The sequence below is a fragment of the Lates calcarifer genome, linkage group LG15, assembly GCF_001640805.2.
Source record: "Lates calcarifer isolate ASB-BC8 linkage group LG15, TLL_Latcal_v3, whole genome shotgun sequence".
In the NCBI taxonomy this organism is placed as follows: domain Eukaryota; kingdom Metazoa; phylum Chordata; class Actinopteri; family Centropomidae; genus Lates; species Lates calcarifer.
Window position 1 is genome coordinate 23,458,406 of NC_066847.1, and position 27,342 is coordinate 23,485,747.

Sequence of the window (27,342 nt, forward strand, 5' to 3'; positions counted from 1 at the left end):
TATTTTAGTAGAGAAGAAGACATATTCATATTGTTGCCCTCCTTGTTAGTTTCCCTTTTGATTCATGGCAGAGACACTAAAACCGGTGAAGCATCACTCACTAAATCATACTGATGGCTTACAAGAAGTCAGCGGAGGTGTGGAAAAAAACAATTTACAGAGGGAGGAAGATGATGCAGATTGTTGCTCCTATCTGAAAGATAAAGCTCAGGGAGGCTGCAGAGATCACCAGAGAAAGTGAGAGAGAAAGGAAGAGACAAAAAAAAGACAAGATTGAATACCCAATGCACCAGAAAGATTGGACATTTTCTATCCACCAACCGGGAGTCTAAAAACACAGACTCCCTCAGGAGGAGCGGGAGGATAAGAGGATGATGGAGCAGAGCGGCGTGGCTTGAGAATCAGGTGGCGAGGCTTGGACTTGCGGGTGGGTTGTACTCGAGCACAACAGATGGTTGTTAAGTGTTGAATGTTGAAAAACAGATGAACCAGTAGACTCATTAAGCCTGGCTCGTGGGGTCAAGAGTGCCATGCCAAGAATGAGACAGAACGCTCCCAAAAACCAAAGAAATCTGAAGGGAGGGGCAACCATTTTAAATCTGTGTCTGTGTGTGTGTGTGTGTGTGTGTGTGTGTGAGAGAGAGAGAGAGAGAGAGAGAGAGAGAGAGACTGAACTTCATGTTGTTACAAGATGTTTCAGACTTCCACAGTTCTACAGTTTTCCACACTTCCACAGTTTAGTAATAAACAAAACAAATCAAGGCTTGTTGTATCTACGCGAGCATTACTGCCAAAGTGCCATGTTTTTACTGTCTCCCTCTATCTCTCTGACATTTTCACTTGGGCGTGCAATAACTAATAACTATGCATTACTATATCCCAGTCTCTCACTCATCATGAAGCTTTCGCTATCTCATTTGTACTTGCAGGCTTCTCCCTTGCAAAGCCATTTATACTAACTAGAACACAGTGCAAGCATGATCAGGGTTAATTAAGCCAGCGAAAGGCTTCGCATTGCCTGGTCCACCCATAATATTTGCTGCGAGCCATCTGTAAGCCTATGCAATATCAAGCAGCCATGTCCTTTGCACAACTAAAGCAATTCCTAATTGCATGCAAATAAGAATGACCTGGGTTTAAGATATGAAGCGACAAATTCTGCTCAGCATGGGAACTAAATGCGGCATGACAATGTACCTTGCTAAGACCGTCTTAATGAAATGACTCATCTTTGCAGAAACTCGTTGAAACCACTAGAAAGGCTTCTGTGTGTCAGGACACTCCAAACTGTCGTTAAAGTTATATGACTCATGTTTGGAGTTAATCCTGCAATCCCTCCTCTCATCGCCCGTTTTTCATCCTGAGTTCCAAAAACTCTCTTCCCCCTATCCTTCAATCGCGAGTCAGGTCTGATCTGGTGCTCTCCTCTATTCCCTTACCTCCCTCAGCCATCTGTCACAGTAGGATCCTCACTGCCAAGCATCTTCTTTGAAAAGAGTTTCAAGCTCATACTGTCTCACATGCAACATTTTCCTGGTTAAACTAACTCTTTCTTCCCAGTAAATAAACAATCCACACACTTAAGCTATATGGAGTCATTCTAACGTGCACTGAAATTGACAGTACTGGTGTTTTGCTGTATTCTTTTTCTCACATAATATTGAATTTTAGTGTTTAATGGCTTTTATTCATAGACATTTGTATCATAATGAACATGAAATATGGTGGAATATTCAATACTGATACTTTACCCTAAAAAGGCAACACACATGTTTAATTGAATAACAATTACTGTGACATAGAAATGTGTAATTTGTGTGAAAACAGCTTTTTAAATTTTCTGTAACTACAAACCTGAGTTACAAACCAGTCCTTGTATCACTGCTCTTGCTAAGTGTTGAGTTAGCTTAGCTTAGCAGAAGTAGCTGTCATCTCAGTTTTTGACTGTACTGGAATTCATGCAGTTTCGTGTGTGTGGCATGCAGCTGAGTGTTGGATTAACACTGAGTAAATTAATACAGCATCTGCTCCTCCTCTCATTCACTTGGCTTTAATATGTTTATATTCACTCGGTATATGTGCTCCAACTGCATTCGCTACCTATTAAATAACATATTTAAAAAGTAGGGAAGGTAGTTTAAAAGGCATACTGTAGGCATAACTGTTATATATATATTATAATATATATATATAACAGTAGATGGATGGACAGACACCCTGGAAAAACCGACACATTTACTTCCTTTGAACCATGGAGTGTAATTGATTAAAAAACTTTATTTACGTAAACAAATGAACTGAAATGGACAAAGGAAATATTGCAGAACGGGTATTCTCTGGGTAAAGTAATCAGCCTAAAATGAGAGCTTTACCAGCCAGCTCCAAAACCCCCTCTGCTCAACTTCACTGCTTCACTGTTTGTAGGGCAGCATGTGTGTATGTATAGATCCAAACACAGATTTAGCAAACATATAAATGTATCTGAATACAAAGCAATTTGTTTAAGTTAACACTGTATTCCAGATTTTGAAAGATGCATAATTTTTACGTGTTTTTTCCCCCTTTAATTCATGACCTCCTATGAGTCAGTCATTTGGATATTTTCCACTGTCACACTGAGTTTCCAATTTTGCACTTAGCTATTACATTAGAAGTGAAACTATTAACTACAGGATTGTTCATCCGTGAATATGAGTGCTTAGGGACCTGTTTTGTGAATGATGTATTGATTCCTGTTGCACCCCCACACCTCAGCTCTACGTTCTCTGTCACACCTTGTGGAGACTGAAAAATGATTACTGTATGTAAAATGGAAAGGGTTTCTGACATGGCAGTGAACGTGATTCCCGTGTTGAGCTTTTCATGGTGGAAGGATTAATAATAGAGGTGACAGCACTGCAGTTTCCTGCAATACAGAATGAGTGTTGATCACAGATTTTTACCTTGACTATTTCTTTATTCAGCCACTTACACACAGTGGATTTCACAGTGAGGCTTGACATCATAAACAGAAAAGTGGATGTTTTAAGGGAATGAAGAAGTGGACATTTAGGAGCACAACATAATTTACAGCATATTCCTATCAGAATATGCAGCTGCAAGTTTAGTTTTTATTTTGCATGTTGTGTGCATTCAGATAACTTTTTATTTTCAGCTGGCAGCCCACAGTGCACTGCATTCTGGGACAACAAATATGCTGTGTTTTTGTCTACGATTATTACAACCCTGTGAAAACAGCCCCTAAATAGCACGCAGCTCCAGGGTGACTAAAAGTTTGTGGAATTCCTCCTTGACCTTTGCCAGAATGCTTTAACGTATGCCTTTAAAAGCTTTGAAATGTTTTTGTCCCAGAGATACAAACTAGTGCTTGATTAAATATTCTGTTTAAATTCCCCTGTGTTATCATGAATGGACCCCTACTCCTTATCACCTCATGCCAGTCCCCTCTATAAATATTTACCCCAGAGAGTTGTGTCTGCAGAAGAATACCAATTCTATGACAGCAGACCTTCACGCCGAGGGGAAGAAGTGTGTGGCTTGCCGCTGAGTATTGGATTAACACAGAGTAAATTAATACAGCATCTGCTCCTCCTCTCATTCACTTGGCTTTAATATGTTTATATTCACTCAGTATATGTGCTCCAACTGCATTCCCATCTGTGCTGACACGTGTTATCGTTTGAGTTTTTTGGGTGGTGGCCATCAGTGTGATGGACACAGTCTGAACTACACCACAATTAAAAATATTTTACTACATCCAGATTTCTTCCAAAGTACAACAAGTCCTGCAGCTTAAACCACCACATAAGTAGCTTACCCCAGACCTGTGATATGACCCATAGAAGCTAACAGCAGCAGGTGTACTGGTAATAATAATTACAATATAGTAACAGTAACAATAATATGGTAATAATAGTAATAATAACAACAAGCTGTGGCAGCAGCTTGGTTAGGATTTAGGAAAATATCACACTTTGGATACTTCCTTAGAGGACCTTCGTCGTCATAGTTACAATTACAAATACACAGTTAAGGTTGGGAACAGTTATGGACAAAAGAAACAACTGTCTTGTGAGAGACAAAATCACAAATGGTCAAAACTGAAGCAGCAGAGGCAGAGATATCCTGAATTTTAGTTGCAAGTATGGGTCAAGCTCTCTATGTTTTAGATTCTACACTTCCCATAATTCAACTTAACACAGTTTTGTTAGTCACTCTGTGCCTCGTAAGCATGCCTCGCCTTTCAAACTCCTTGTCTCCAGTTTGTAATGCAGGCTTGTAACTCCCTTCACAGTGACAGAGGATATTTCACAACTGTATTAAACTGTTTTCAGGCGAGTAAACCGATGTTGATGACCCCCTTTGAATATATTTTTGAATCATAAAAGATGAGTTGTGGTCACAGTGTTTGGTTGCATCTCTGTCACAGTCAAAATGCAAACTCAGTGTAGTAATACATTTTTGTTCTGCCATAATTCAGCCTTGTACGGAGCATATACATATCCTGGCCCTCAGGCAGAGATGCTTGAGTAGTTAAAGGATTTGTTTGTCATAATGGGAAACACAAGATATAACATGTTTCACCTCACTGCATTTACAGTTTTTATGCTAAACTAAACTAAGCTAAACTAAGCTAAGCTAACCAGCTGCTGACTGTAGGATCATATTTACTGATCATGTTTACTAATGATAACTCATGGGACTGGTATAAATCTTCTCATGTAAGTTTAAGTCACTTCAACACACAACTGAAATAAACACTGAGCAGCACTGACATCTTTGTTGTTCATTTTGAGGTTTGGTGTGTTGTGCCACATACTTAATGTTTATCTGCTGCAAATGAATGTGATTTGAATATCATTTCACTAAAGATTCTCTCCTAATGCACCATATGGGCCATAAAACTGTTATTTGCTTCGTTTTTCCCAAAGAAACTTGTGCAACTACTAAAATGCTATATGCATTTTTTTTTTTTTTTTTGGGGGGGGGGGGGGGGGGGGGGGTAATTTCTTTCTTTTTTTTTGAATAAAGTATGAAAAAATATCCACTATTTTAGATTAACAACTGCATTAACTCAAATACGTTGTTGTCAAGTCTGGGGCTTGTGGCAGTGAGTTTACTTACTGTATTTGCTGCTCTATAAGTTGTTGAGCCAGCTGTCAACAGTAGCAGAGGGAGATGACTCACAAGTGCATGTGGGTGTGCGCTTCGTTAAACCACAAAGAGTTGTTCTTCACACAGCTTGAAATACATTGTGGTCCCTTTCAAGGGCATATTCTTTTAGAGGACTCTTGAGTTTTCACCAAAATGCAAACCACTGTTATCTTCATCACAGGCATTTATTTGAAGTGAGTGCATCAATCTTTCATAAAATCTACAGTATGATTTATCTGAACCTGAAAGTGCTGAAGTAAATTCTAAACAGCACCATAACTAATTTTCAAATTGGCTGCAAATGGAATGCAGCCAGACCGCATTACGCTTATGTATCAGCAATTATACAACATTTTGTTTTTCACAGACCTAAAAAGATAAATAAATATATATTTTTTTGGCATATTTTCTAACATATCTACTTGTTAATGAGCCCCTCAGCTATAGAAGCTGAGAAGAAGAAATTAGGTGGTCATGTCTTAAAAAAATAATAATTACCCAAAACTGTAAATGTTCCTATGCATATCTGTCTAAACGCTGGGCCAAAAATCATGCACTCAGTCAAGATTTATATAGATCAAGAGGAGAGAACATTACATGCACAACACTCCCATACTCCCACAGAACTACTGCACAGGTTAATTGGGATGAGAAGGATGCTTTTCACCTCCCTCCAGCATCTCTAAAAACTCTCTCCAAACCAAGTTTAAAACTGCTGCTCTCTCACAACGGAGAGGCTGAAAGAAAACCTTAATCAGAAACAGTGTGACAGTCCCAGAGTTTTTATCAGCACTGCCCCTCCTCTCTGTGATTTAGTTACTGTGCCAGAGCTGTCAGCCCAAGCGCCATCTATCAGCCCGTGTCGATTCACAGAGCTGGGGAGCTCCAAACCACAGCGATTGCCTCCACCCATTCCTTGTTTTCCCTCAGACACTTCTATTTAGATTTTGTCAAGATACACTCATCACATTATATGTATTGTTTCGGCGTGATGGGCATGGAGGGGTTCTCTACTTTTTATATGTATCCTCACAGTCCTTTTGTTAGTACTCCCAACTCACCTCCTCAACAGATAAGGAAAAGGATGTGTTACATGCACACAAGGACTTGAAGGTTTAGATTACTGCGAGCCAGTTAACGAAGGCAGGTCTTGGGGTTTGTTTTTTTTCTTTGTTGCTTTTTTAAGCCATTAAAAAGCTTGAATTACAAAGCCACCATCTTGGAGCCACACCACCTGTGGCTTCCCAATTACTGATTGTCTTTTTTGTTTTGTTTTTTACTCTGTCTGATACTGATAAAGCTCTTGCTACAAGCCATTGTCATATCACAGTGACTGAAAATGTGTGAAACTAAGTACACACACTTGGAAAATTCCTGCTATAAAATGACCCTGAATTACCATATTGTGGAGAATATGGTGAAGGTAAGTGGTTTCAGATCAATGAAAGGTAATCATTACAAATACAATGCTTTATTGTAGGCATCTGTGGTTCTTTTCACATGGTCTCTGGCTGTAGGTAGCCTAGGGAATTTTTATTCTCACTCTGTATGGATTAAATATTCAGCTTGGTGATTTCAGCACAATTACCGGTACTTATTTATGTTGCTGTGATAGACTTTCCTCTACATTTAGGCCACAACTTCTCACACAAAATCAGTCTCTCACGGGATGCTCAACTGTTGCTGAATAAGCCGGTTTAGACTGTAGAAAAGGGATCAGAGAGGGTTGCCAGTTTCAAGCGGCTCTCAGGTCTTCTGCTCTTTGAAGAAGAGCAAGTCTATTCAGCAAAGGCTGAGCCAATATACCATACAGCACCATTTCCCTTTATCATCTCTGTACCTCCCCAAAAATTCAATTTAACAATTTCTCTACTAATCCCCAGTGTGGATGTAATCCCTGAAAAAGTCACAACAATAACAGAGCCCATCCAATTGCATAATCCAAGAATTACATTCAGAGTTACAACTTAAAACTGAAAATAGATAACTCTGGACATCTACTGTACGAGCATTGTCCTGTCACATTGCTCAAGACTTTCATCATTCACTTGAAAAAAGGAAGTAATTTTAAGCGCTCCATCATAAAACAACTCCTCATCATTGATATCCAATATGGAATATTGCAAAGATATTAAAACCAGCGATCGCTGGGAAACTTGAAATGGTTTCTCATTTCTTATAGCAACAAGCATGAAAAGCTTGTTCAAACACTTCTGTCGCAAAATTGAAACCAGTGCTGCAGGTGCATGGGTAATTGAATGGTGTGTATCAAGGAACAGAGATGAGCAGAGGAAGCGTACAGATAGGCTTCAACAAAAGGATCCCGAGCCATCTGGAGTCTTTTGAGAAAACTCATACTGTGTAGAAGGAGGAGGAGGGGACTCCTCACCAGGTGATGGGTTTTCAGAATTGGAACATAAAGACTTATCTGTGGGACACAATGAGAGTTAGGGAAAAGATACATTGAGTTAGAGGATCAGGGGTTTGACATTTTGACAAGCACATAACCATCAATGCTATAATTTATTCAGGAAGCCATACAGAGGATGCCAACCCCATATCCCAACCCCATGCTACATACTATCTGTATACAGTGTGTGCAACATAACCTTTTTAGTATCTATAGTTAGGCAGTTAGGGTACAAGAAATCAATGTACTTATGAGTTTTTTACAAATAGTAAATTATACAATTCTTGGACCACTGGGTGTCAACCAAACCCAGAGAGTAACTGCCAGATAAACCTCTCAAAGAGAAACCAAAACTTTAAAGATATCTTTTTTGTCTTCTGAGGTGTTTGACATTTTGAGAAATGCGCTTATTCATTGTCTTACTGAAAAGATCACATCCGTACAGTAAATACGAAGCTACAGCCAGCAAGTGATTTAGCTTAACTTAGCACAAAGTCTGGATATAGGGGGACCAAGCCTGACTCTCTCCAAAGGCAACAAATCCGCCTTCTAGCACCTTGAAAGGTCACTAATTGCGGTTTTACTGAGGGGTTACATGCCTGACTTTTTTGATGCTGAGCTGCTGCCAGGCAACCAGCAGAGACCCCAGGAAGTTATTGTACCCATTTAAGAAATAGTCCAGCACATAACCCACTACACAGTTTTTGTACAGATTAAATACATGTGTGTTAAGTGAGTTTCGGAGTTGGTCTTGAGGATTTTGTTACCCCTGGACAGATACAGGCTAGCTGTTTCCCCTAACTGTTTGCAGTCCTAAAGCTAAGCTATGCTAACTGGTTGCATATTTACTGTAGAGACAATGTAGTGTGCACTTTATTTTGTAATTTTTCCTGTGTGAACACACCATATGCTCAAAGCATGCTGAGATTTAGTGTGTGTTATGTTGCTGGGACACAGTAAAAGTAGAGTACTGCAATAACTAGCCAAACTCAACCTGCAAAGAAATCGAAAGGTTTAAGTCACAATAATGTACAACAAAGAAACTGTTCTTACTGCAGAAGCATGGAGTATTGGCTGTCATGTCACAACTCAAAGCGAGCAAAAGGTTATTCAAACAGTAACACCCACAAAACACACCAGCTCAAGCCTGCTGGGAGAAAAACACAATGTCCAGGCTTCTTAAAGTTTCCCACTTTCTAGTTATCTGGATATAATGTGTTGGGAGTCTGTAACCCTGCTGTATACAGAGAGGTTAGGGGGCAGGAGGAGGGAATTCATTATCCTTGAGCGGCTTTGGGCTTTGGCAAGAGAAAGACCTTCAGATAGGGCATACGTGCTTCCTCCTCACCTCCGCCAGCCTCCAGTATCTTCTCAACCAGCTCATGATGAATAGGCCCGATCAGCGGGCGAGCTGATTGGTGAAGCAAGTAGCATAGAGGCAACTGCAAAGATGAAGAGGAGGTAAGAGGTGTCTCTTTTGGAACACACTGAATCTATTAGGTTTGTAGTAAATTCTGACAGTGCTGTAGAACAAGCACTACAGTATATATCAGTGTCAGCAAAGACAATACAATGTTTAAGAGATTAAGAAGACAGAGGCTGATTCCCTCATGCTTTATTTTATAAGTAGCATTAACATTAAACTATATAATGAGCCAGCACCTCATTACTGTCTTTTACAAAGCCACACTCACTGTGTAACTTCAAGGGATTTGTTCTAAAACAACCAATGATTGGCTGGAGCCTCACAATTTACACCACTCAACAGCCTGCTTCATCAACCCTGTTATCTATATTTCATGCTTCTATTTCTTTTAGCCTTTATCTGTCTACTGCAGTCTTACTGTGCTTAAAAATACACAGTATGATGACTGATGATAAACACTGCTGGGATTTCTGGGATTGCCAGAAACCAAACACTGTAAAGTACAATACCCATTTGAGTAGCTAAATGGGACTCCTGAAAACAGTGGCACTCAATGCAGCGCAGAAAGCATAACAAAAGGGACAAGTACAGTCTAGCCCATGTAAAGCATTGTCTTTATGTTAGCAGAATAAAGCAGGCACAATGCAGTGTCTAACCTGAACATCAATAATGATCCTTTACAAAGCCATGTACATAAAAAACTTTTATACTTTTCCAGTCTTTATGCTATCCTAAACTAAGCTAAACTAAGCTAACCTAAGAAAAGATAAGCATGGCTAACCATCTTTCAGCATAAGCTTCATATTTAATGGATATGGTAGTAGCATCCATCTTCTCTTGGGATGAAAGCGAATAAACATACATAAATTATCTTCTCTTCTTATCTTCAAATCTACAGTAACAGATTTTTCAAACCCCTGCACAATTTTAAGTGAACCAGGTGTATGAACAGCAAATCATTAAATAGTATCTGGCCTCTGTTTAGACCTGAAGGACCAAATAAATGCTTCAAAGTCTTTTCAATACACATTTCATACTTCAGATAGACCATCAACTGAAGTGTAATGAGAATTAAGTTTACTGTATGAGGTAGAAAATTAGGTTTTAAAGAGAGAAAGTACCTGCTTTAACATGCACTGACTGTGCCTTTATTAGTTAGGAGTACATTACAGAGACTTGAGGACAGGTATAATGTTTTCCATTTTGATTCATTTCTAATTTACAGTCTGATAATGCTTTGTTCAGTCCCTCATATGATTACATCCCTCATAACACAGTGATTTTCCCAGAGCTTCTCTCTATGTAATAACAAAAGAGAGAGGCCATATGAAAATGCCACAATAACAAAGGATGTGGGAACAAAATACCTGGCAGCACCGAAGAGGTTCATCAGAAAAACAGATAGATGGAAAAAGAAGTTGGCTGTCTATCACCTGGCAAAAAGAGAAGGCGATTTAATAACTCTGAACAAAGACGTTCCCTCTAGCAAGTCAAACCTTTAATTACATAACACGATAGGAGACCAAGGCCACCCAATATTACCTCGGCAACCTTGATACAAATCATACAAAGCAAATGAAGCATTTAAAAAGGAATGGGTTGGGGGGGGCAGTTTCTTCAACTCACAGAGAGAAGAACCAAGACAGAGGGTGGGAGCAGACGAGTGAAGCTGGGAGGAGAGAGACGCTGAGCTGCTCCAGAAACAGGCGTATGAAAATTGATGGAGTCTAGGGAAGCAATTGATAGTTAGAGGACAGGAAGCAGGCTGTAAGGCAATTATCACTATCTCTGGCTTTTGATTTAAGACCATCTGAGTATGTAATACTGTGAATTAATCACATCCAAGGTAGATACATCAGGAGCTCATTTCTGCCTTAAATTTCAATGATTCTTCTCCATCACTGGAAAATGTACTTTAGAGATGTTCTAATTAGCGCAGCATATGAATTTCCACTCACTCAGGGTATAAATGTTATGTATGGGTTTGGTGTGTGTGTGCGTGTGTGTGTGTGAGAGTGTCAGTAGGAGAGAGACGGAGGCCTATGCTTGATGAGACCTATATGAATGCACAGTGCATGAGCCAGCTTAATCATCATAAGCAACACTACTGACAAATATCAACAAACGCTTTGCAAACCCACACAAACTTCCACACATTTAGACTAATGTAGGAATAAAAACAAAAAATATAGACATATGCAAACAAAAACACCCGAGCCACAATGTTCACACATACAGAATATGCATTCATATGCACACATAAACTAAGTGCCACCCATTAAGCTGTATATTGAGCAAGACACCACTCCAGCTATTATTCCCGCAGGAACATCTGCACAAAAAACAGATTAAATCATGTAATATTATTCTTGGACTATTAAGTAAAATGTTTACAGCAACAATTGACTTTTTGTTCATTTACACTGAAGGTTTAATTCAACAAAGGAAGTGGCATACCGCATTTTGTTTAGAGATACAGGCTGCAGATGGCCCGTGATGAATATTCTGATGTGTAACAACAGCAGGGCATCACTATCAATAAAAAAACATTAAAAAATTGTCAAGATTGACCTGCAAGTTCATTTTAAAGTGCTGCGATATATCCGTTATATATGTTTGGAAAGATATGCAGATCGTTTGTGCCCCCTAATGGAAAGACGTGCTCTGGTAAACATCAGTTTTGTGGGATGAAATAGATCTTTCGAGAGTGATTGAACTCGTCTGTCCAGAAGAACTCCGGATAATGCAACTCTGTTTTTCTCCTGGCTGGAAACCATTTAGAGCTACTTCGACCAAGGAGAAAATAATTGCATGCTTATCTTTATTTTACTCTTGCGTACTGTACAAAAGAGAGAGCCATCTGTTTTGTATTTTCGCCATTGTAACCCCAGACAGTGAGACACACACAATGGTGCATTTGTCATCTTGCAGCAAGAAATAGGGCAGTGGTGTCATAATGGTTTGCTTCATGTCATTTCTGATAAGCCTTTGAAACATATGAGCTATCCAATTTAAAAATATTAAGATTTGCTCATTCTCTGAATTACTTATGCTCATTACTGAACAAGCTATTGTTGAACTTATTGTTGAAGATTTACAGGATGTTATAAACTGTGTTAAACTATTAACCTGAGAAGGCCATGCCTTCTAGATAATAAATTCTAAATTATATCTTTATGTGATTCACTGCTCCTTCATTATTAAAGGCTCTTGTGATAAACAGCATTTTGATTGTAAACCATTTAGAAAGGAGGATGTTTTATCTACGCACAATAGCTTCTCACCTAAAATTCCTCCTCAGAGTCAGTTTTACCCACAACCTGACAATCCTTTGTAGTTTTATATTTGCTGTCCAACTGAGGCTACTGTCTTACCAAACAACAAGACTGCCCTCTGGTGGTGTAGGGACGATGACAAATAATATTGTGTGACCCGGAGTTAGATTTTAGGGTAGACCTGTCTTTACTGCCCATTATTGACATTTACCACCTCATAACCTGTAGTGCAGGTCCATTACTCAGTACTGGGGTGAGAATAAAATTAACTACATGCTGTTTGGTGACCACATTACATTACTGATGAGGTTATGGGTTTTTTAAAAATCTGCAGTCACGGCATTTTTACTCTCTGCAAAGTGAAAAGAAAGGCCTAATAGATCAGCAGTCCCTAGTCAGACATAAACAAATCTTGCACTTTGACCGTGTGTCAGGGGAAATAAAACTTAGATTTACAATGAATTGCTCTTAAATGCTGCTTAAATGAATTTTAAATTTCAGTTTATTTCCTCATGTTTTATAGACCTGAATACATAAATGTGAGATTCAGTCACTGTTAAGCTCCATTTGTCTGATGGGTCAATGTATGGGAAAAAAAGACAGGCCATAATTATTTGAATCTTAAAGAAACTACTTAAAGAAACCTGCAAAACATCACCGAATTCACAGCATTAAAATATTTTTACTCTGTAAACCATCTGTCTGAATTTATGCTATTTGAATTCCCCTCTCTGAGATTTCATTTCAAGTTTTGTGTTTGTTTTCATCCCTTCTGAGTTTCACAACTTTACACTCCAGAAAATCCAGTTGCTCATCTGAATCTCTCTCTCTCTCTATTGGTTCACATGACTGGCAGAAAACAACCTCATGAGGCCAACGTCTGACTGAGCTGATTTGGTTGACTTCTCTCTTTTTTTTATTTCAATTTTTTGATTTTGATGAAAATTCCAAGTGTATTAAAGAAATTTTCAAAGTTACTGAACCCTAAAAAATGTTTGAAATTAAGTTTTTGAAATTACAGAAGTAGAAATGGCCTTGAAATTTCAAAGAGGGGAATTCAAACACATAAATTCAGGGAGATTGTTTTCAAAGGTAAATATTTCAATGCTTTGAACTTAGTGGTATTTAAACTGGAAGATAAAGTATCCAGCAGAGGTTTAATTTCAAAATGAGGTTTTTAGTTGTTTATAAGATTCATATCATTAAGGTGTTTCTTTGCTTCTGTATGTTGCCTAACTTGTGAAAAATGAATAGCAGAACTTGAAGTTACTGTAACACTTTATTTTCATAAATACCACAGAATATTAGTACAGTCAGCCACACATATTTTTAGAGGCAGAAGACATTCTGGTCCCTCTCACCCTGCTTTCATAAAGGGATAAAAGGAAACCTTGGATGGCATCAGAGGCTACGTTTACACACACTCATACACTCACTCACTCACTCACTCACTCACTCACACACACACACACACACACACACACACGTCACTTACATGGAGTGCTGTCCATATTCCAGTTAAGATCTTAATCAGGTTTGTGATAAGAGTATCCATGTTGCAACAATCTATTTAGCAAAAAAATACTGGTCACTTTCCAGCTGTTAACTGTAACACATGGGAAAGAAATTATAAGCCCAGTTTTAATCGTTTTGGTCCTTTTGATGATTAGGACAATGACCTCATGTCACAGGCAGGGCTGGTGAGAGACTTAGAGGCTTCATTTGCCAACTGGATATCATTAGCCTACAAAGTAGCCTTTCGATGAAGCATGAGACTATGTGTGCAAAGTCAGTTGTCAACCTTGTTGCCAACCAATATATAAACCCTGCACAAAAAGGGGAGGTGTCTGGCACAGGTGTCCCTGAACTGGAGTACAGTTTCACCCAGGGTTACCCTGCACACAAAACCAGAATAACCACATTAACGGCAGACACCTCCATGCATGTAAACATAGCCAGTGTTGTCAGCTACAGTATATACAGTGTTGATTCAGGCAGTGCATGATGAGACCAGGTCAGTAGTGCCAAAGTCAACAATTAGAGGGTTCATATTCAGGGGGAGGTTGAGGTTAACATCTCACCAGTAACATGTTTCGCAGTCAGGTCAAGACATCATTTAAAATCAACTTGTCACTCGTGACATTCAGTCTCTGGATTCATCTTTCAGTAGTACCATCGCTGAAGCAATAACAGATTCATTGGCACATTAAACACCATCATGAACAGAGAGTGTTGCAATGAATATAGATCATTTCTGACATTTAAGATTTTGTGAGATAGAAATCTAAGCAACATTACCAGTGAGCCATATCTGTGTAATCTATCAATAACAAAAGTAAAAAAAAAAAAAACAAGAGTAAAAACAAAAAGGATTCTTCAGAGTAACAGTATGAAATGGTGTATTTATGGCCATTAAAGTCTGATAGGCAGGAGGACACCAAACATAAAACACACAGAAAGGATGCAGCACAATGATAAAGAGTACGGTCTAGACCTGCTCTATATGTACAGTGCCTCGAGATAACTTCTGTTGTGATTTGGCGCTATATAAATAAAATTTGACTTGACTTGACAATGGGAGTGTGCTGCATTCCACCAGAAAAAAAAGATATGCATTCAGGTCTGAATGCTATTAGATACAGAGAAAATGGGATGCAAATGACTTTCTAGAGAAATACAGCTTATTTACAGGGTAAGAAACAAGTGCAAGGCTAAGCTTTCATAGACATTCACACACTTAACATCCACAGTATATACCAAAAGACATGCGTAGAGGCACATACATATTCATCATACAAAAACAAAATATACCTAAAAGCAGAACACCAGTCAGACACGGCTTTTTGTGACTCCAATCTAATCGACCGACAGTGAAAACAATGCACTCAAAAAGCATTGATATCATGGGATGTGAAAAGGCAAAAGCTGAAGTTCCAGCCCTTTGAATAAAAGAGATTAACACCGTCACGACGACAAAGGGACATCAGTAATCTACCACCCATCCTTTAGCCAATACCAGTGAGTGCCAGCCTCATTTTCAACATAACTCAACAGAATCGTATCACCCACCGAAGAAAAAAAAAAACATCTCTTTTTTTTTTCTTTTTTAAATAAAGAGGTACAATATTTGGTTTTCAAATTGGGTTCTCAACTTTTCCCCAGAATATGTTCAAACATTTGCATGGCACAGTGTTAGCGCCTTGATAAATTTAAAATTTTAAAATCCTGCTTCGATCCCTAAAGGGAGGGGCAGAATCAAAAGGAAGAAAAAGAGAGAGGTATCTTCCTAGATAAGTAGGAAGTACACCAGTTTAAATTGGATTGGAATAGGTATCTGACTGTATATACAAAGTGTTATGGGACTGCAAACTGTAAAAATAAATGCTTACATGATTTTAAATGCTACAGTTTGATTGAGACAGTGAGATAATTCTAAATGTGATCTTAAGAAACCAAAGGCATCTTAAGAAACCAATCTCTTAATTTGTCTGCTCACCTTGACAAAAAGTGTATTTTGTAAAACATTCCTAAATAAAAACCTTGCAGACTAATAAAAGAGCAGAGTAAAGATGCAAGGACTCATTGCAGTGTTAATGTGCTACCTGTACTGCTGCTGACAAATTACTAGATTCCCTTTTCCTCAATGAAAAGTCAGTAAAACAACCTTTATCACTTTGATAGTCACTGTAGTTTGGCAAATCACATAGAAGAAATAATCATAAGTCACTGTCACAAACTGATAACTTCCATTGACAAAAAACATTTGAATTATTTTAATTAATGGTCTCTACAGAGTAAAATAAATTAGATCTTTTTTTTTTTCTCCCACACAATTCAATTCTTACTGCTCCTTCTCGTGGAGAGAGGCACGTACACACTTGCGTACATAAAAAGCGGTAAGAGCGCAGCAGCAGGCAGTGAAGATGAAGAGTGCAACAGCGTCGTGCGCAAGGTCGCCGTGAAGGCGCTCGTAGGAGGAGCGGCGCTCTGTGAAGTCTGTTCGCAGCGCTTCGATCTGCGTCAGGGTGCCCACCACCACGAACACGTGAAAGATCTGGTGGCCCTGCCCGATGAAGTCACACCTCCCAGGGAAGAAACTCTCTGGGTGAGGGCTGCAGAAGAAATAGGCGCCGATAAGGAAAAAGATCACGTGGTAGAAATGGTACGCCACCACCGGGTCAGAGCAGCCCTCCTGGTAGCAGCTGTAGATGCGGTGAGCAACGGGGCTTATGTCTAAACAGTAAGCCAAGGCTGAGGGTGCCACTTGGAAGAGCTTGAGGACAAACGACGGTATCTCACGGCTGGCGTATTTGCCGTAGCAGCAGCCGAAGCAGGTGAGCCAAGCCAAGAATGCTGCTGCAGGTAAAAAGAGCCCTTGCACTCTGGTGTGCCACTCTTTCTCTATGGCATAGTAGTAGTGTGCCAGGGCACTGCCATACTGGTAGACAGCGACCCCCACGTAGTCAAGGAAGTAGAAGGTGTAGCAGGAGAGCTCGGACTTGGCAGAGAGAAGATGAGCGAGGGCGCTGAAGGAGAGGTAGGTGAAGGCTGCCAGGAGGACAATGAAGAGGGGCTGAGCATGAGGGTCTCGCAAAAAATCGGCTGTCTCTGAGATCTCCTGCCACTTCACCAAGATGATGAGGGCGGCCAGCAGATGGGTCCACACGTTGAGGGTCTCATTGTGCCTCTGGAAAAGAGTGAGGAAGTAGTAGCGCCAGCTTTGGTCTGGCTGCCTGTAGCCGGTGAGGATGTGGCGCTCGCGGAACACCCAGGGAACATCGGACACCTTCACGGTACAAGGCAGCGTGGGGAAGGCCGACTCCAGCAGCTGAGGGATCTGACGCAGCTGCTGAGCGTTGATGAACAGGCGACCGATCTGCTCCATCACCACCGTCGCCATGGCAAACTGGAGACGAGAGAGGAGGGCGAAGAGAATGAACAGTCAGTCAGTTAGGTCTGGTCCTCAGATGCTGTCACATGCTGCACGCACCTGCATGTGTGTGTGTGTGTACGAACACATGTAAAGAGTGAGTTTGCTCAAAGAAACAGTGCAGTAGTTGTTTGAGTCATTCAGGTCAATTATCCAGCAAAATGACAAATATTCTCAAAGTTTGCTGGTTTTCTGTTTTATAGATAAACAAGCAATTTCAAGTCACCACCAGGTGATTAAAGTAAAGTAAATAAAACAAGGGTATTAAGGGAAAATAAAAAACATCAGGGCAAATGACAAGTTAATAATGGATGAGATACTTGATCAATGACATTTTCATTAACTTTTTTCCCTCAAAGCTACAATAATTGATTTTTTCCCCTCCTTTTGGCCTCTTGAGGGCTGCGGGGGAAGTTGAAACACAACACTGACTTATTATTACCTTTTTAAGTTATAATAAGTTACCAAACAGTTTACATATTCTGCTGACACACAGAAATATTAATGTTCATCTAAATCTGTGCTTTTGGTCACCTGCAGACTGCAAGTCCAACATTTCCTCTCCTTTTACCTCTGTTTTGGCCTCCACCACCTCCTAAGAGAAATATCTGGCACTGCGTTCACAGGTTAACAGGATCTGCCTGCCATTTGATGCCGGGCTTGAAACTTACAGTAGGGTTATATGAGTTTGTTTGTTTGTTTGCTAAAACAGTTGCCTTCTGCGGCTAAAAACAAAGCTGATTAGACTGGAGCGGTCAGGCCAGAAAACCAAAACAATAATCCACTAAAATAGACTCTAAGACTCTATAGAGACAAACTGCAGTGATGAGCAATAATCCAGTGTGTTGCACACTGATTGTGACCCCATTCTTTCATTCATTGATGCATTGTTAATAACAAGAAATATTGATTAGTGTAGCTTTAAGTGTTTCTATTTGTGGAAGTGAGTTACCCTGATGTTTTCATAATTAATAATGCATCAGTGATGGATAAGCATGTCATTGATGGTGGCAGTGGAGCATCTGATTGGTGTTGTCTGAATGTGCTCCCAAGCCTTTTAATCTCCTCTACAACATAATGCATCACTTTGAAGGACTGCTGCACACCACAGGAGCTCAGGTGCAATAAAGCTTTGACCCCAGCTGCCCTTAGGGTCATAAATTCTGGCCATTATGTCTCAGTATCAGTGTTTGCAAACAGGAAATTGTTTCCTGAAAAGTGTAGAACTTGACACAGAATCAATATCACCTACAGCGCCTATGTTTGAGAGGTGTAGGCAGCATCTGAAAATAGGTTTTAATGCAAAAGAGAGAGGAAGTTAATGCTATCAGGTGACTATGTTGGGCCATATGGGTAAAATCCTCCATTACAATATGTGTAATTTTATATCACAGTATCAGCATACATAATGTGATTTTCTAAACACAGAAATGTTAGGATTAGGATAGGTATTACAATATATATCATAGACGAGTCGCAAAATTGTCACAGCTGTGAAAAATGACTCCCACCTGACCTGGGGATGATGTGGATGTAATAAGTACTAAGCATCTCCTGTTCCTGGGATGCTGTGCAACAAATACAGACTGAGTTTTCTGTTTGATGCAATACTAACAGTTGGATTTGAAAATTAAATATACTACTACTACTACTACTACTACTAACTATGCACATTGTGCTGAGTTTGTCTTTTGGCCTATAACTAATGTGGGCGCCATCTACACGGTGGGAGACCAGGATTTACAAAAAAAAAGAAAGAAAAAAAAAAGCAGTTAAACGCTTCGTTGATTACATCACTCCTGATCTTACTGGGTTTACTTCCCAGAGATGTTTGGTGAGCAGCCTCAGAGAGATCATCCTGAGTGGGATGAACGCAGGCCGAGCGAGGATCAGGAGGAAAGGCGTGGAGTGATGAATGGGAAGGGATTGCGTAACATAACCCCATCCGAGTCCACACCCTCGGTCTCCAACAATGGTTGCAAACCTTTAAAATATTTATAGGGTGATGGAAAATGGTCGACTATAACCGAGGAGGATGCTTCAATGTGTGGGTTTTAAACCCAGGCCTGTGTGGGCCTGTTGCAGTTAATTCCCACAAGCAAACCTGCACCTGATCGACATGTCTGTTTAAATATGAGAGCCAGTGTCCGAAATAAATTTGCATTCATCCTTCCTACGAGCCTCGAGGCTTGCTTCAGTCCCCTCTTGTGCATTACAGACCTCCGCGGTGTGGTGTTTGGAGCTGAATTTAGAAAAACACCACTGCACATTCACGAAAACTGACTGACGGTTTTTTTTGCGTTCGAGGCGGATCTGAACCTATTTCACGCTCTGCCACTTGATCATCTCACGGGAAATAAAATGCCGTGAATTTTCGAGGTAAAAAATATATATATACTTATAAAATGGTCATACCTGTAGGCGGTAGAATCAATCCAAAGTCTCAGATGTAGCGGTGAGCGAATGATTTAGAGCCGTGCAGAATATAGATAACATTGTTTGAAGGGGTGAGCGGAGGAAAAGGATGACCGCGATGGGAGCAGCGCCTGGCGGCTCTAACGGCGCAGCTGCTGGGCAGTTTCACGAGCGGCTCTTCTGGCCAATCGGCGAACGCGGCGCTGCTCCTTTTCCGCGGGCGCGCATGTCGCTGCGACCAACGACACCTGCTGCCTGCTCGATCGGCTCCGCCCACTCTCAACAGAAATTCTTCCACTGCCAGATGAAATGCATGGCACTCCCATGAGGCATTTCTATCAGATAAGGCATTTGGGTGCCTAGTCTGCTGGTTGTGTAATTAATTTCATGTTTAGCAAACTGCCAATGCTGCCCTCCTTAAAAATAACGTTAATGGTTATACTAAGTATTGTTCAGATAACCTTGTTTTTAACTCATTACGTGTTACTATAATATTTTAATATTATCCTATTACAATACCCATACGGGAGTTTACTATATTTAGCCTCTCTTGAATGTATAATGTTGTTACTAGAGGTGTTATTCTGAACTCTGTCCTCTAGCCCTTTTACATGACGTATTCCTGCTCCCAACTTTGCACATCTCTACTGCATGTATCATCACTGCATACCTATTAGGCTGCTACATGAAAATAAAAGGGAGAAAGTTACAGTGGCTCTTTGAGAGGTTGAAGGGACATATTTTGCACATGCTGTTTCTTTCAATAGACACTATGTTCTCTCAAACTAAAATAGCTAACCGGGATATAAACACTGTTGCCAGTGGATACTGACCATACATATTTGAAGCTACATTCAAATAAAGATTGTATCATACCCCATGCCTGGTATTGTAACAAAGCTATCTGAGGCTAGAGATATTATGTAAGTTCTCAGTTGTCTTCCAAAGTATTGCAATAAAGCCTACTGGGTCTCATTTGCTTATCAAAATATGCAATTTCCCTGCTTGACTAGTGTGGTCCACTCAGTTTCACGGCTAATGTCTTTCCCTTGTTTGGTGCACAGTAACAAAGTTTCCATTGTTAGACTCTGTGTTTCTGAAAGATCTGCATTGTTCCCTGTTTTAAACGATCCTACTCAGTGTATATTCCCAACAGAGATGGATTATTTAGGGTGTGTCTACGATAACACTGAGAATTTGTTTGGCCCTATGGGTAATGTGTCCACTCTTGGGTAACCTGTGCCTTTACCTGAATGAGGTCAGCCTTGGAGAACGTGAGTGAAAAGTGTTCAGAGGAGCTAGAGGAACATGATTCCTATGCATGCATGGAACAGAGCAGATAAAAATGATGCTTCAGATTCCGTGGTATAACCAATAAAATCCAGAGCAGGCTGAGGAAAGGGTCTCGGAGTGGAGCCAGTGTTTGTCCCCTGTGTCGTCAGGCAGTGGAGGAACACTGCACTGTGAGACAAGCTCCTTTGTGGTCTGATGAGTCCAGCAATTTCTTCTAAACATATGACAAAGATGGGATTGTGCAGCATTGTGTGCGCATGTGTCTGCACTGCAAAAACAGACTGAAAACATACACAACCACAGTTATTGTACATTTCCATGTGTCCCACTTCAACATAGAGACATTATTATATTGTGACAAAGTATAAAACTGCATAGAATATAAACACGAGTGAAAGGGCTCATGCTAAAGACATGTAGGTAATTTCATGTACACAATCTTGAAAAAGCAATGTTTCTATTGTTTATTCGATTTAAGCACAGTGAGATTTTTTTGTTCTAATTTCTTATTAATGCAAGCTGAGGAAAAAGGTTAATCCACAAGCATGTGGAGCAAGTGTGACTTGTTATGTGCAAATATCTTATCTTGAACTTGCGCTTCATAAGCATCCTTCAATGATTCAAATACAAGTCAGTAAAAGAAGTTAAAATCCTTATATCCAATTAAAGAAATACAATAAAAACAGCATGTGAATGAGAATTATTGCAAAAATGAAACTAGAGAGCTGAACTTATCAAACAGGTTTTAAAAAAAAAGAATCATTGAGTATATACACACAACCATTCTGAACTTGACAATGAATGTGACATTTGGCACAGAGTGACATTTCCATCACTGGCAACAGGATAGACACAAACTGTGAGCAAATGTAAACAAACCCAAGCGCACTGACAAGTTTTCTGGCTGCTCACGCAAAACTCTGTGGATCACGTGGCATGCAGGCATTGCCTCACAGCTGTCTAAAAATGTTTGTGATCCTCTGTTGCAACTTTGTCTGTTCGACACACGCAACTGATTTGCATAACAAGCTATTAAAGAGCTTAAGAAGTCTTGAGTTTGTGCTGCTGTGTATTTTGGCTGGGCATTTAAGACTCTCCAAACTTATGTTCAACTACAAGAATATGTGACAATGCAATAACTGTGACAGCTTGTAAACGCTCAGAGCTGGTAGGCCCATGAGCTGATTGCGCATAATGATATCACTGTGTTTTCTTGTGCTGATCTGAGCATATTTGTGTCTCTATAGTCCAAAGACATGCTGGTCAGGTGGATCTGAAACTATAATGTGTTTGAATATGTTTATGTGTCACCACAGTGATAGACTGGTGTTTCCCTGCCTTTAAACTAATCTATGCTGGCATATATGATACCATAAACCTTCCATGCTATGTTCATTTAAATAACAGCAGCAGAAAAGGTTTTAGCTTGGGACCCCTTAAAGTGAAGCAATGCCTATTTCTGTATGTCTTTGTTGTATTGTTCTACAGTGGTTGTCATATTGCTAGTACAGCCAGAGAATACATCCTTTGTTAATGGACTACAAAGTTAACTGTGCCACAAGGCCTTCACTTTTCTCTGCCTTCTCTTCCTCACCTTTACTACTCTTCAGAACGACTTCCTTCCATGAGGATTGACAAAGGGGGGAAGTAGAATTGTGAAAATGCTTTGCCATATTCTCACAAGCAAGAAGCCATCAATATGCAGTACTGTTACTCCTCTGTCTCTCTACAAATAGGGATATGTGTCAAGGTATTTCTTTCATTCTGAAAAATCTTGGTCCAAATGAAGGCTTTACTGAACTGTCTATGACAAGTATGATAACAGCAGCAGAGTCAGGCAGCACCTCTCCTCAAAAGTTGACCCTGCAAAAACATCTATTTAAAAAAAATAAATGATGTTTTCAAATTCAGAGGCTACTTATGTTGTGATTATATATAATGGAAACATTGTGTAGTCCACATTATGGGAAACAAACATAGTGTTCTGTGACATTCTGTGTACTGGGTGTGGCAATTTCTGTAGAAGCATTCACCAGGAATTCACTCGCAAACAAGCTAAGGTATAAATAGTGGTTCCCATTTTGGCTTGTGACCACCTTATAAAAACACAATGCCCCTAAACTGTGTATATACGAGCAGTTCAACCAGGGATTTTTTCCCTTCATAAATTTGTCTTATTTAATAGATGTTTACAGGTGAGGAGATAAATAGCATTCCATAAGAAAAATAAGAAGCAATTTTAAATAAAAATGTGAGATTTGTCTTGGGACCCCTTAGGAATTGGAGCTTTTAACAATTACAAAATCATCACTAAGTTGACCTCATTACCACTAGGTGTCAGCAGTGTTAAGTTAACATTAAGTGTACTAAACACACAGGAACTTTTGTTAAAACCCTCAGTTCTAATAAAATGTCGGTCTTCATCAAATGCTGCAAAAATAACATTTCATCTTGAATTTTATGCAGGTAAACACATTCAAGTCTCCAGTACAGAAACTTAAAACTTAAGTTGTAGATACAAAACTTTAATGGCAGTGCCTTGGTATCGTACATTAAATGCAAACTTCCAAGATTATCAACAGCTCCTAACAGTATTAATGCATTTTAACAGTATGAAGCATAAGGATCAATTTATTACAGTCAAATGGTTTCTTATGGAAAAATATAGTTCACACAAAACATTGTGTGATCAGCTGCCAAAGAGAAATCTACAGGTGAAGACAGGTCAGACTATATCCACACTGTATCTAACCAGTATAACCAACTTTGATTCAACAGCATAATCAAAACTAACACAACAACAAGAACAACGAGGAAGTGTCAGTTAAAAAAATATAGCTTATCTTTGGAGATGTCATAAACAAATTAATTGTCCCTTTCTTTCATCGCCTCCTTGTTCTTCCTCACTTCTTCCAGTTTCTTGTCCTGCAAATGTTTAAAAGACAAAAGAATCACAACACTGTAGTTTTAGGTCTTTTCAACATGAAACATGAAGATATACTGGTGTAACATTAGGAGCTCACCTTCTCCTTGAACTTCTCGTTGAGAGCTGCCATGCGTGCAGAGCGGTTCTCCTTGTTTGCCTCCATCTTTTGGTTGAGTTTCTCTTCCGCCATCTTGCTAAAGTTGCAGCTTTCCTCCATGGCCTTCTGGATGACTTCCCTCTCGTGCTCTCGTTTCTCAGCGAGGTGTTTCAGCACTTCAGCCTCATGGCTCTGACAAAATGACAAACGACAACCTCTGAGGTAAGTTAACGGAACCTGAACAATAACCCACATGCCCGACGTCAAAGCTCAGTTAGTGGTTTTCAAAGTGGTCATTTGCTCATATCTGTTAGCAATTTATGTCATTTGTGCAGATACCTTGCGTCTCTCTTCTGCAGCTTCCAGTTTCCTCTTAATCTCATCCAGTGATGTTGCCTTTTTTTTTAGAGGGGACAGCGGAAATTCCCCCTTAGCATCGGGGGTTGAGGGGCTCAGGATGACCTCGAACGCCTGACCTGAAGCGCGCTTGTTCAGTTCCTTCACTTGGATGTCTGTAAAATACGGTCAATATCAGTTTATTTTTACTTGATGAATGACAAATGATTAATTGGGTATCAAAAATGTGTCCATTTAACTTGTGGATGGAGCAGTTAGCTGATTAACCATATCAGCACTCAGCTGCAATTCTAAGATAGAGCCTCCACTGAGATTCGTTGTCTGACTCAGGAAAATTATAGGAGGCTAAGTTGGCCTCCAGCTACCTTTTTAAGGGTCACTGCTTTGTCTGAGAGGTCAAGGGAGAACAATAATCCCTATGTGGCAGCATTTTTTTTTAAATGAAAAAGTAATGAAAACAAGATGTGACAAAACAGAGACCGTTTTTAAATACTGTGGGAGTGCCTCTGCACAGATCAGTTTTGTAACTTGCTGCACTAACCACATCAAAGGACTCCAGTTACTGCCATATGCTTAAATATGTGTTTGAGTCTTGCACATGGCCTCAGAGGTTTTAAGGACAAAGCAACTGTGCTTTGTCCTACTTTTCTAGTGCTCTTCTGGTTTAGCAGATTTTTGTCTTGTTTTTACTGTACAGGTTTATGCTGGAATGAAAGTGGGATTAAATCTATTTTAACAGGCACTAATAAGGTCTTTAAAGGGTTTTCATATGAAATATTTAAGGTGTTGTTGCATCCCAAAAGACTAGCCAGCCACATACAGTAATTACTTCATAATTTATACTTACCTCCACAGCTTGCCATTTCAGCAGAAATGTTGCCTTTAATACCTCTATGGGGGGAAAAAGAGGAGAAAAAGGGAAATTAGTATCAAGCAATGCATGTCTAACTACATACAATGGAAAAGAGTTAATTTCACTTTGATCAAATGGGAGGATGTAGTACTTTTGAAGCATGCCCATGTCCTCTCAGCAGGGGGAGCAGTGCACCAGTGGAGCCAATAGTAACAGTTCATGTTTTGACAGATCATCAGTCAACCATGCAAACATGACTTTAAAAAAAATATGTTTTTATACCCCCCACCCAATCCCCCTTTGGTATTATAGAATCAAACCAAACGTTGTTATAGGTGCACAAAGACAAGCTGATTTTCCATTACCTAAATACGTTTTCTTATGTTGAGAAAAGATAGGTGTGGATGAAATAATTCACCTTTGCAGCATATATAAGAATCACATGCAGGAAGTGTTGTATTGTTGTACAATATGCAATTCTAACATTATATAATCTGTGCAGATACCGGTCATAACACGACATGACATGTCAAGCAAAACAAGTTCTCCACCTCACTGGTGCCTCAGCTACAGCAAGTCATGATCACACAGTGGAAGGGTAAATAAAATCCAATGAAGACCATGTGTATAACGTAATGATTCTGACTGCCCACAGGTGGAGTGCACACACACACATTTTAGCAAGATATGTTGGTTCAAAAATGGCGGGGGCGGGGCAACAGAAATGCTGTACAACACCTCATTAAACATACACACAATTTAAAACTAGGGCATCTTTCTGAGAAATGAATGAGATAAAAAGGATAATTCATGTTCATTAATAAGAGCAACAAAGATGAAACACTTGAAAAAAACCGCTTAAGTTTGCTAGTTAAATTTAATATAGTAGAAATACACGGACATCATTACATAATACTAACTCAAAAACAAAACGGTACTCAGCCAAACTCAGTGTGAACTGACTTACTGTCTGGCAGTATATGGCAAGACGTTACAATAAGTTATGCCAACGATAGGTCTTTTGAAAGCATTTTCCAAAGCTTTTTGAATTCTGGTGTATTTTAAATAACGTCTGCTGAACAGCGGCCATAACAATAAAGTCCGTTAGCCACTACAGTTGACTTCAGTGATGCTGAACAGAGTTCACAAAGTTGGAAAAAAGTGCCCAAAACTACCTTTAATTCTACCAACACTTTGACTGAATGGTCTGAAAGCCCGGTTAAACATTTGCATAAAAGCATTGTTCTCACCGTCAAGTGCTTCAGTTTGAAGAGCCGACCTCAGCCTTGTTCTTCTTGCCTCTCTATTCAGAGTCAGACCGCCAACAGCATCTGCACCTTCGCGCAAAAACCCACTGACATCAAACGTCACCACAAATGTTTGCATTCATTGGTCCATATCGACCAATCACAGACAGTGGAGACACTGTAAGCGCCAGGAGCAGGAGGACAAATTAACAGACACAAAGCCAGCATGGCCTCATGGCTGTCAGAACAAAACAAGCCCAGCAAGACCCTGCGTTTACCGAAGATTATGTAACTGTCAATTCATTTACGATCACAGATATGTGATCGTAAATATGTAATCCAATTAAGCAGAAAAGCAGCAGAAAAGTGAGTTTGATGTATTTTGGTGACTTTGGCTTTAATTCCTCGTTTGGTGTCCCTACACAGACTACACAAACTGTAGAATCAATAATAATTGCAAAATCAAGCATTTTTCTCTTATCATTTCTCCTGACCTTAGCAAAACCTGATATATATAAAAGTGATGAGATTGCTTAAATCATTGTTATTACACCAAACAAGGAAATATCTTGTGTTTTATGAACTATATATGAACAAATTTCTATTCATTTTATTTCCCAATGAGTCATTCACAAAGAAATGTCAAGACATTACGTATGTTTGGCGTCAGTCAGAACCGTCTAACTCCCAGTTTGTCATGAAATAGTAAGTTAAGTTAGTAAGATACTAAAACTATGTTCAGTTTGTTGAGCTTTTAAAAATCCTGTGATATATTATGTTTCTGTAAAGCACTGTGTATCACTGTGTTGCTCTATCTCTTTTCTATCTTTCTCATTACTCACACGCAAAACCAAAATCTGGCCAGCTGCGCTGTTTCAGGTTTGCAATACCATGAAATTCAATATTGCAGTTCATTATGTAATGACTGTTATGGTCCATTTGAGTGTTTACTTCGACAC

At 39.6% G+C, this 27,342-nt stretch overlaps 2 protein-coding genes across 2 annotated transcripts; both read right to left on the bottom strand.

The window, feature by feature from the left end:
- Window positions 1–13,525: 13,525 nt before the first annotated feature.
- paqr7b (progestin and adipoQ receptor family member VII, b) lies at window positions 13,526–19,808 on the bottom strand. Its single transcript, XM_018686772.2, has 2 exons — window positions 19,611–19,808; window positions 13,526–17,171 (listed from the first exon to the last, which is right to left on the bottom strand). Exon 2 carries the CDS (start codon window positions 17,163–17,165, stop codon window positions 16,107–16,109), a length of 1,059 nt encoding a protein of 352 aa, XP_018542288.1. The 5' UTR covers window positions 17,166–17,171; window positions 19,611–19,808; the 3' UTR covers window positions 13,526–16,106.
- A 3,604-nt stretch (window positions 19,809–23,412) lies between these two features.
- stmn1b (stathmin 1b) lies at window positions 23,413–26,510 on the bottom strand. Its single transcript, XM_018686759.2, has 5 exons — window positions 26,387–26,510; window positions 25,131–25,174; window positions 24,266–24,438; window positions 23,927–24,118; window positions 23,413–23,828 (listed from the first exon to the last, which is right to left on the bottom strand). The coding sequence occupies exons 2-5, from the start codon at window positions 25,144–25,146 to the stop codon at window positions 23,769–23,771; spliced, it is 441 nt and encodes a 146-aa protein (XP_018542275.1). The 5' UTR covers window positions 25,147–25,174; window positions 26,387–26,510; the 3' UTR covers window positions 23,413–23,768.
- Window positions 26,511–27,342: the final 832 nt, after the last annotated feature.

What these genes read in the sequence shown, in the direction of transcription:
- paqr7b (XM_018686772.2), bottom strand. Translation starts at nt 17,165, where the DNA reads ATGGCGACGGTGGTGATGGAGCAGATCGGTCGCCTGTTCATCAACGCT.
- stmn1b (XM_018686759.2), bottom strand. An exon ending in CTGCAGAAGAGAGACGCAAG is followed by an intron (nt 24,119 to 24,265) that starts GTATCTGCACAA and finishes TCATTTTGTCAG; the next exon opens with AGCCATGAGGCTGAAGTGCT. An exon ending in ACGAGAAGTTCAAGGAGAAG is followed by an intron (nt 23,829 to 23,926) that starts GTGAGCTCCTAA and finishes AAACATTTGCAG; the next exon opens with GACAAGAAACTGGAAGAAGT.